The sequence below is a fragment of the Theropithecus gelada genome, chromosome 13, assembly GCF_003255815.1.
Source record: "Theropithecus gelada isolate Dixy chromosome 13, Tgel_1.0, whole genome shotgun sequence".
Classification (NCBI taxonomy): domain Eukaryota; kingdom Metazoa; phylum Chordata; class Mammalia; order Primates; family Cercopithecidae; genus Theropithecus; species Theropithecus gelada.
The window spans coordinates 19505594-19516037 of record NC_037681.1 but is presented as its reverse complement, the minus strand read 5'-3'; the positions used below and the strand labels follow the sequence as shown (position 1 = coordinate 19516037).

General features: G+C 55.9%; 1 protein-coding gene across 2 annotated transcripts; it reads right to left on the bottom strand.

Moving 5' to 3' along the window:
* Positions 1-682: 682 nt before the first annotated feature.
* ANKRD23 (ankyrin repeat domain 23) lies at positions 683-7308 on the bottom strand. 2 transcript variants are annotated; one of them, XM_025353969.1, is made up of 9 exons: positions 7238-7308; positions 5639-5785; positions 5349-5474; positions 3991-4116; positions 3644-3742; positions 3456-3554; positions 3220-3318; positions 2951-3049; positions 683-2868 (listed from the first exon to the last, which is right to left on the bottom strand). In XM_025353969.1, exons 1-9 carry the CDS (start codon positions 7262-7264, stop codon positions 2773-2775), a joined length of 918 nt encoding a protein of 305 aa, XP_025209754.1. In that variant the 5' UTR covers positions 7265-7308; the 3' UTR covers positions 683-2772. The 2 variants fall into 2 exon arrangements, with proteins under 2 accessions (XP_025209754.1, XP_025209755.1); XM_025353970.1 differs by lacking the exon at positions 3991-4116.
* Positions 7309-10444: the final 3136 nt, after the last annotated feature.

Here is a 10444-nt window from a genome sequence, read left to right as displayed (position 1 = left end):
GGGGGAACCCCCAAAAAAAAAAAAAAAAAAAAAAAAAAAAAAAAGAACCCTATGTAGTCTTAGATCCCAAAGGTTGTCTGTTTTTCCCTAAAAGTTTTATAGTTTTACATTTAAGTATGTATGTGAGCCATGTTAGTTTTTGTATAATGTGTAAGACTTAGGCTAAAGTTCTTTTTTTTAGCGTATCGTTTTCCAGCTGCTCCAGCACCGTTTGTTGAAAGGTTGTCCTTCCTCCATTGAATTACTTTTGCACCTTAAAGTCAGCTGGGCATATTTGTGTGGTCCTGTTCCCATGATGTTCTTGGCTTTGTCAATGTGTGTGTCTGTCCCTCTGCCAGCATTGCACTCTTGGTTCACATAGCTATATAGTAGATCTTGAAATCAGGTGGACAGATTCCTCTTCTCACTTTATTCTTTTTCAAAATATTTTTGCTATAAATTTTTATACGGATTTTAGAATAACCTTGTCTACATCTACAAAACATCTTTGAGGATTTTGATAGGAACTGCATTCAACCTGTATGTTAATCTGAGGAGAATTGATATCTTTACTCTATTGTGTCTAACAATCCGTGTACATGGCATGTCTATTTAAATCTTTGATTTCATCATGTTTTGTAATTTTCAGCATACAAGTCCTTGCCTATTTTGTTAGATTTAAACCTAAGTATTTCACTTTTTAAGCAATTGTTAACAGTACATATTTTGAACTTTTGTGTCTATATGTTCATTTCCAGGAGGTAGAAACAGGTTTTGTGTGTTTATCTTGCACCTGAGATTTGCTGGACTCCCTAGGTGTCTGCTTTCTATAGATTCGTAGGATTTCCCACATAGACAAGCATGGCCTCTGCATGAGAATACCTGGATCCTCCCCTCAGGGCTTCTGACTTAGGGTGTGGACATCAGGACTTTTTAAACCTTCCTGGTGATTCTGACTAGCAGCTGAGGTGGAGAACCACTGCTCTCTGACCTTGTCGTCAGCGAGCAGAGATGCATTAAGCACAAGAGCCTAGTGCTAGGACCCCGCATCCTGCCCACTCTGCACTCCTGCCGCTTGCTGCCGGCCGGCATGGCTACCAGGCCTGGGCCCCAGCAGACAGTCCCTGGTGATTGAAGCATGGGCTCCTCTCAGCCCAGGAAAGACAACTAGGCTGTAATGGATAGCCCGTTTTAATGAACAGAAGGTACTGATCGGTATAAAAAGGGGTGTTTGTCACTGAGGTGTCCTCATTTCTAGATGAGGATTTGTCTTCTCCGTGGTCTTGAACGCCTGCTTCGCCGTGGCACCAGCGTCTGGTGCACGCTGGCTCTGTCGCCACAGGGCAGGAGCTGCTCATGGAAAGGTATGTGCCCCGAGTGTGGAGCACTGGTCAGCTTTTCCACTACGTAACAACAGCCTTGTTGTGGGCCTGAGAAGGCCACCAAAGGCAGACTTAAAAAGAAGCATGGCCAAATGCCTATCAGCCCGGTACCTAATGTAACCCGGGACCCATGTGAGGGAGGCTGAGCCTTCACCTTTCAGCCCTTCCCTCAGCACATGGTTCTCAGTTTAGGGCAGGGCTTGCTAAGATTCACTTTCTGGCGTTCAGGGGCCCAGCCCCGCCAGCAGTACAGGTCTACACCGGTGTAATCTGAAACGTACAGACAGCGGAAAAGGAAGAAGTCTAGGGAGCTTGGGTCCTCAGACCACCAGAGAGCAGGGAAGGGATGGGAAGGGCCGGCGCGGGGTGGGGGGAGGGCTTCACCTTCCCCTGCTTCCCTGTGGGCTGGGTTCAGAGTCCCTCAGTGTCCTGGCCTCTCAGGTGGGATCAAGCAGGGTGGGTGCAGCTGCAGGGTTCCAGGCAAGAGCTCAAGCTCCAGTACCAGGGACATAAGAGCCTCAGGCAAACGGGTTACGGGCCACCGCCCCAAGAGTTGAGTGGGCCACAAGCAATCCCCGGTGCCCAGGCACTTCCCCATGAGCGCCGCCTGCAGGCGACAGTGTGCCAGGCCGGCCTGACCAGGGCCAGTGCACCGTGGGTGCAAGGCTTCTCAAATACGTGCTCCAGCTCATCAGTCTTAGGACTTCTCAGGCAACCTAGTGGGTCCTGGACTTCTGTCGCTATGGGGCCTCAAACCTGTTGAGACCTCAGACGGCCAGAACCCACCTCCAGAGTCCTTACGACCAATGTTGTCTGGAGCTGCTCCAGACACTGCCAGGGTTGCTACTGACAGGAATGGGATCCCCGGAGAAAGCCATGCCCATGGGCATCCACCAGCTGCAGACAGGCCCGGACCCTGCACGGCCTGCCTGGGCTGCCCCTTGTACATCCTGGATGGCATCTGCCGGCCCCAGGCTGAGTCCCCACCCGCAGAGCCTGGCCCTGGGGAGAGCAAGGCAAGCCCCTAACCTGGGACAAGTGGACACTGAGGATTCCTAGACCCAGCCCCGGGTGGCTCCAGCCTGGGACTGCTCCCTTCGGGCTCCGGTCTTGGCCCTCACTCTCCTCCCCTTCTTGGCCCTCGTCTGGACCCGCGCTTTCCGCTGCCTCGTGGTCCTCTGCTCCAGCCCTGGGAGGGAACGCGGCTCCCCTGACAGTCGAAGCCAGGGAGGCCCCTCCCTCTGCCTGCTGGGCCCGGTGCCACCACTCAGTTCTGCAAGGGCTGCTGAGGAGGCACAGACCCCAGAGGCAGGAACCGGGGCTGAGGGCAGGAACCACAGAGGCGCAGACGCGGAGGTGGGGCACGGGATGGAATGGTGGCAGGTGCGCAAGGCCCGGGCTGCGGTCAGGGTCAGCACCGGGTGCGGGGATGCGCCACGTGGGCCTGCAGGGCCTCCCGGATGCTGCGCTGCCAGTCTCGAGCCAGCTGCACCGGGGTCACGGAGGCCTGGGAACAACGGTGTGGGTCAGTCCCCTGCAGGCGCTCCACCCGCCCTCAGGACAGGAGCCAGGGCTGCGCCCACACTCACCGCGTTCCGCACCCCCAGCTCGGCCCCGTAGAGCAGCAGCAGCTTCATGGCTTTGTAGCTGCCATGCCGCACGGCCTCGTGCAGAGCCGTGTCCCCTTCCTGCTGAGAAGGCAGGCGGTCAAGCTCCTGTGTCTGCGTGCTGCCCTCCTCATGCGGGCAGGTCAGGGCTGCCGTCCCCGAGCACACAGCACCTCTGGTCCCGGCCGGGGCTCCTCAGTCCCTGCCCCTCTGGAGCTCCCAAGCGGGAAAAGACCAAGCGCCTGCCTTACCTTATCCTGTGCGTTCAGGTGGGCGCCACACTCGATGAGGTGCTCCAGGCAGTCGGGGTGCCGGGTGCGTACTGCCACATGCAGGGGGGTGCTCCCAATCTGAGAGAAGTGGGGGTCAGTGCTGGGTGTGGATTGGCGAGCCCTGCCCAACCCACGGGACTACACGTGCTCTCTTCTCCAGGAACAGCGGCTGCTCCTGTGTTCCGGACAGGCCCCCAAAGCACCGTGCCCCTCACCTTGTCCCGGGCGTTGACCCGGGCTCCCTGGTTAAGCAACTGTTTGAGGATGTCCAGATGTCCTCCGCGGCAGGCCCAGAACACGGGTGTCCTGTCCAGCTGCAAAACAAAAGCACCCAAGCATTCAGAGCTGCTGGGATGCGAAACCGGCCGTGGACCAGAGGCTGGGCCTTTTTCCCCATCCTTACCAAGTCCCGCGCGTCCACGGTGGCACCTGCCGCCAGCAGCTTGTTCACCAGCTGGCTGTGACCCTTCAGACAGGCCCAGTGCAAGGCGGTGCGGTGGAGCTGGGGGCAGAGATGGGAGATTAGGCAGAGGGAGTGCAGCTAACCCTGGAGACCCCACGCCGTCCCCTTCCCAGGGCCAGGTCCCTGAATGGAATTGCTGCTTCCTCCCTGCCCTCTGGAGGCATCACTGGATTCATGCCCATGAAAGTGAAAATCCCTGTAGCCTCCTAGGCCAGGACTTGAACACACTGAAGGCAGCGCTCCTGCAGCTGCAGCTGCTGCCAGCCGACTCACCCCACCTGTGCTACCTTGTCATGGGCACTGGGGTCCCCTCCGTCTGTCAGGTATTTGTCAATCAGGGACTCCTGGTTCTCAGCAGCTGCCTTCAGGAACATCTCCAGGTCCACAGGCTCCACCTGGGCCTGGGGCTGTGGCTGGGTCAGTTGAAGATAAGACCAAATCACTCCTGAAGGCCGCAGGTGCCCAAGAGGTCACAGCTCCACCAGCCTGGCCCACGGGTCCCACGCAGCCGACCGAGGAACACTGCCGGCTTGTACCAATGCAGTTTCTTATTCTAATCCCACCCCAGGAGATTGAATAGACTGTGTGTGTGGGAGTGTGTGTGTTATGGATTGACTTGTATCTCCCCAAGATTCATGTGAAGTCCTAACCCCAGGTACCTCAGAATGTGACCTTATTTGGAAACAGAGTCACTGAGGATGGAATTAGTTCAAGATGAGGTCACGCCGCAGTACGGTGGGTCCCTCACTGGTACGACTTGTGTTAAGGTGGGCTCTAATCCAGTGTGACTGGTGTCACGAAAGGGGACATGTGGGCCGTGTGCAGCGGCTCACGGCTGTAATCCCAGAACTTTGGGAGGCCGAGGCTGGAGCGCAGTGGCGCAATCTTGGGTCATTGCAAGCTCCACCTCCCAGGTTCACACCATTCTCCTGCCTCAGCCTCCCAAGTAGCTGGGACTACAGGTGCCCGCCACCATGCCCAGCTAATCACCTCCTGATCATGAGGTCAGGAGATCGAGACCATCCTGGCTAACACGGTGAAACCCCATCTCTACTAAAAAATACAAAAAATTAGCCAGGCGTTGTGGCGGGCATCTGTAGTCTCAGCTACTTGGGAGGCTGAGGCAGGAGAATGGCGTGAACCTGGGAGGCGGAGCTTGCAGTCAGCCGAGATCGCACCACTGCACTCCAGCCTGGGCGACAGAGCGAGACTCCGTCTCAAAAACAAAAAAGGGGTGGGGGGACACGTGGACACAGGCGTGCACACGGGCAGAACACTCAGCGAACATGAAGACAAGAGTCTAGGAACGCCAAAGATCACCAGCATCCACCAGAAGCCGGAGAGGCACGAAGGGATTTCCCTCCCTGCCCTCAGAGGGAACCAGCCTCGCCAACACCTTCCTCTCAGCCTTCCAGCCCCTAGGACTGCGAGGTGACAACACACCTGCTGTTGAGGCTGTCCGGGCTGTGGGACTTTGTTATGGCATCCCTGATGGACACATCCCCGGGGGCTCTGCAATGGATTTCAGGGGCTCCCCAGGTGCCGGCTGTGTGGTCCTGGCCTGCAGTGCCCACTCCTCCCCAAGCCCTCCCTCTGGAACTGGAGCCCTGGCGTCGGCATGCCCCAGCCCCGACCTCCCACTCACCTCAACCAGGGGCTCGGGTTTCCTGGGGGGGACTCTGTGTCTCAGTCGCTTTTTCCGTCTTTGAACCAAGTTTTCCAAGTCAGCCAGGTTATCCAGATTAAATCTGGAACTGTTAAATCTTTCAAGCTGGGGCAGAAGACAAGACCGTGCCAGTCACCAGCCGCTGGTCAAGATCTCTCTGCCCTGCCGACAGCAGACACCAGCTGCCCAGGCTGCCCCACCAGAGTCCCTCCAGGCCTCACTGCTCAGCCAGCCTCAGGGATTAGCCCCCGCCCCTGCCCCTCTCTCACTTTCTTCTTCTTCTCTTCTTCCAATTTCAGCTTCTCCCGGGCCACAGCCTCTTGGGGGCCCCTCCTCCAGTCAGTAGGCCAGGCTCCAGGGTCAGGAAGTCCATGTCCAAATCCCAACACCTTCCCTTCAACTCTTTCTCCACTTACCTGTAGGAACAGGATATGAGTACCGAGTTGGGAAAACTGGAGGAGCCCTTAGAAAGCAGAGCTGTGGAGTACCAGGGAGCTGTCTGCTAAGGGCGAATGTCACAAAGGCTGCTGCCCGGGATGGGAGTCGGCCTCAAAGCCCCAGCGGTCCAGAGTGCTGGCCAGCTCCCTCACCCCGTGGGTGCTGCTTGCTCTGCAACCATGGCATCGGCTGACACCGTGTCAGCCAATCCCCGATCCCCGCCTACCCTGCTCCTGTCAGCAGGAACACAGCTGGGGGGACATGAGGCCACAATCTATTTATACTGCTGGGCGTGTGCCCAGGTAGCCTCAGGGCAGATGACACCTTAGCTTCCCCCATGTTGTTGTCCTTAAGATTCCTCCCAGATCATACTGACTGCCACCTGACTCCAAGCTCAGAGGGACAGAGGAGAAGCCCCCGCCGGGTAAAATTCTAAATGCCTCGGTTCAGTTATCGGCTCCTTTTGAAGCTACATTTAAGCTCAAACACTTTTAGGCACTTGCCTAATGAGCTGGGAAGGTTGTGAGTTATTGGGGCCTGTGCCTGGGGCAAAGCCTGTAGCAAACATCCATGCTTCCTCCCACTGCCCCACCTCAGGAGTTCGGGAGGAATCAGCATGTGGGGAAAGAACAGGCTGGAATGATAGGGTAACAGATCCTAGGACTTTCCAGCCAGGTAGAACCATATTTCTTCTAAAGAACTCTAGCAACCTAACACTTCCCTGCCATTTGCCTCCCAGCAGAGGCTGCAGCAGGCTGGGGTCTCCAGCCCAGAAGGGCTTGCTGGGCCTCACACCCTCCAGGCCCCTCCTCACCCAAACCGACATCCCTAAGCATCACTGTCTCTCACTGCCCAGGGAGCGCAAGAGCACCTTCCCCATCCCCAAGGCAGCCAGGCCCTCTGGCCATTTCCAGAGCAACAACTATCATGGTGCTTAAGCTGAGCTACCACCACCATGGCGACCACCACGGCTACACTCGCATCTTCCAAAGTAACCTGCATTTCCTGTGCCTCTTTCGCCATCACCATCCATCCAGGGCAAAACTCACTGAACTCAAGGATTTTCATGTCTTCTTTCCCACTGATGTCCCTCTTGTTCCCTATCCCCCGCCCACCTCCCATGAGAACCGAGCAGACACACCAGAAAGAACTGCACGCCCAGCCGGCTGTGGTGGGACACGCTTGGAGTCCCAGCTACTCAGGAGGCCCCGGTGGGAGGATCGCTTGAGCCTGGGACTTCAAGGCCAGCCTGGGCAACCTAGCAAGACTCCATTTCAAAAAATACCGATTTTTATAAAAGAAATGCATGCTTCCTTGCACCTAAGACTTGACCCTCACACCACAGAAAGAAGCTGCCAGCCCTCCTCTAGCCAGTCTCCTCCTGTCCAGCCGGTCCCAGGGTGCCTCCCACCTCCGTCCCACATCCTTACCAACTGCTGAATGCTGATGAAGTCCATGGTCCCCCCTGTTCCTTACACCCCCCAGTGAGAAGAGCTGAACTGCTCAGCCCTTTATAGGAGCGCCTGGGGGTGGGCGGGGGTGGACAGAGGACTGGCCCAGGGGCTTGCACCTGGGCCGGATGACTCTGGGACTCTGTCACACCAACCAAAATACCAGTCTGGGAATGCAGCCCACTGGGGAAAGGAAAAGGAGCTGTTTGGACATGAGTTGGCTACATTCTCGGACACCCACTCCTGCACCTCTGCCATGCCCCGCACCTACTCAGGGGCCATTTAACCAACATGCTGCTAGCGCAGATTGGGGTGAAATGTGTTCCCCTCTCCTAAGTTTAGATGCCACTCCTGAAGCAAGCCCAGCCTGGCCTCCATGTTGTAGGGCTGGCTGCCTGCGAACCTGAAAGCCCAGCCTGGGTGGCTGAGCAAGGAGACTGGAAACCTGAAGGGGTGGTCAGGAGGGGCAGGAGCGGCCAGCCTACAGCCTCAGCCCTTGTGGTGGCCACGCGAGAAAACCGTGATCTCTCAACTTGCAGTTTCAAGGCTGCCCTTCCCCGTGCTGTGGGTTTCTTGCCCTCGGGCTCCCCCGCTCCTCCCCCAGCGCTCTGAGAGCACATGGCAGCTGCCCCAGCCCTGGATTCAAGCCTGGCGCCTGTCCTCCGGCCTCTGGAAGTCCTCCGCGCCCTTCCATAGGCCCCTACCAGACGCTCTCTGGGGACGAAGCGTGCCCTTCCAGCCACAGGAAAGGGCAGACTGAGCCGCGCCAGGTCCCAGGATGGAATAGTAACCATGAAATCCAGCCGCAGAGCAATGTGCCTCAAGTCACCAGTCACCATTTCTAATTCTCAGGAAGCCAGGCATGCCCTTCACCCAGCTGGACCTTGAACTCCGCCTTGGCCTTTGCAAGGAAATCAGCCAGTAAAGAAGACCCCAGAATCACAGCAGCCTGAGCAGAGAAGACCAGGGCACGGGAGGGAGAACCGCGGCCAAGGACGGCCACAGGCCCCAGATGGCTGCCCAGCTCCCAAAGAACTGGCCTCTGAGAAGGGCTTCCACATCTTCAGAGAACTCAGGGAAAGGCAGAGCTTTCTTAGAAAACTCAGTTCTTGACCCGGCACAGTGGCTCACGCCTGTAATCCCAGCACTTTGGGAGGCCGAGACGGGCGGATCACGAGGTCAAGAGATCGAGACCATCCTGGCCCACATGGTGAAACCCCGTCTACTAAAAATACAAAAAACTAGCCGGGCGAGGTGGTGGCGCCTGTAGTCCCAGCTACTCGGGAGGCTGAGGCAGGAGAATGGCGTGAACCCGGGAGGCGGAGCTTGCAGTGAGCTGAGATCGCGCCACTCCACTCCAGCCTGGCGACACAGCGAGACTCTGTCTGAAGAAAAAAGCAAAAAAGAAAAGAAAACTCAGTTATTTTTCTTTCTTTTTTTTTTTCTTTTTAGATGGAATCTCACTCTGTTGCCCAGGCTAGAGTGCAGTGGCACGATCTCAGCTCACTGCAACCTCCGCCTCCTGGGTTCAAGCAATTCTTCTGCCTCAGCCTCCCGAGTAGCTGGGATTACAGGCACCCGCCACTATGCCCAGCTAATTTTTTATATTTTTAGTAGAGACGGGGTTTCACCATGTTGGCCAGGCTGGTCTTGAACTCCTGACCTCATGATTCGGCCGCCTCAGCCTCCCAGAGTGCCGGGATTACAGGCTTGGGCCATCGCGCCCAGCCAAAAACTTAGTTCTTAGGCTAAATTTCGGGTGCTTTTCTCAGACAAAGGTGTTCCTTGCTTTTTTTTTCTCTTTGAGATGGAGTTTCGCTCTTGTTGCCCAGGCTGGAGTGCAATGGCACGATCTTGGCTCACTGCAACTTCCACCTCCCGGGTTCAAGTGATTCTCCTGCCCCAGCCTCCCAAGTAGTTGGGGTTACAGGCGAGTGCCACCACCCTGGCTAATTTTGTATTTTTAGTAGAGATGGGGTTTCTCCATGTTGGTCAGGCTGGTCTCGAACTCCCGACCTCAGGTGACGCCCAGCCTCTTCCTTGCTTTTGGTTATGAGGAGGAAAAGAGTCATTTAAAATGATGGCAAAGGGGCTGGGCGTGGTGGCTCACGCCTGGAATGCCAGTACTCTGGGAGGCTAAGGCGGGCAGATCACCTGAGGTCAAGAGTTCGAGACCAGCCTGGCCAACATGGTGAAACCCCGTCTCTACTAAAAATATAAAAATTAGCCAGATGCCTGTAGCCCCAGCTACTTGGGAGGCTGAAGCACGAAAATCACTTGATCCCAGAAGGTGGAGGCTGTGGTGAGCCAAAATCACACCACTGCACTCCAGCCTGGATGACAGAGTGAGACTCGGTCTCAAAAAAAAGTAAAATGAGTGCAAAAAACCACGAAAAAGTAAGGCTGGCCACCACTGTCCACTCCAACTCACAAACGCCCCTCAGCCCGCGGCACTGGAGAAGCGTCGTTTTACACCCACAAGCTTCAGGGAAATTCTCAATAGAAAACCCATTGGTTGTCTCATATGACTGGTATTAACTCTGACTTAAAAGAAAGAAAGACTTTGGGAGGCCGAGGCGGGCGGATCACAAGGTCAGGAGATCAAGACCACGGTGAAACCCCGTCTCTACCACAAACACAAAAAGTTAGCCGGGCGCGGTGGCGGGCGCCTGTAGTCCCAGCTACTCGGGAGGCTGAGGCAGGAGAATGGCGTGAACCCGGGAGGCGGAGCTTGCAGTGAGCCGAGATCGCGCCACCGCACTGCAGCCTGGGGGACAGAGCGAGACTCAGTCTCAAAAAAGAAAAAAAAAAAAGAAAAAAAAGAAAGAAAAAAAGCCAGAAACAGTATGTTGAACAAGAAAGGAAAAAACATTCCTTATAAAAAGTTCAAACATAAATAGAAGGCTCAGGACCTCCTTGACTCCCTCTCTCGCCACACGGCCCAGGAGAAAGCACGGCTGGCAGTTGAACAGCCCCTCCTGCTTCCGCTCTGTGCATTTTGTGGATGCACATCCACATTTTTCTTTTGAGACAGGGTCTCACTCTGTTGCCCAGGCTGGAGTGCAATGGTGCAATCTCAGCTCACTGCAACCTCCACCTCCCGGGTTCAAGCGATTCTCCTGCCTCAGCCTCCAGAGTAGTTGGGATTACAGGCACCTGCCACCACATCCAGCTATTTTTTGTATT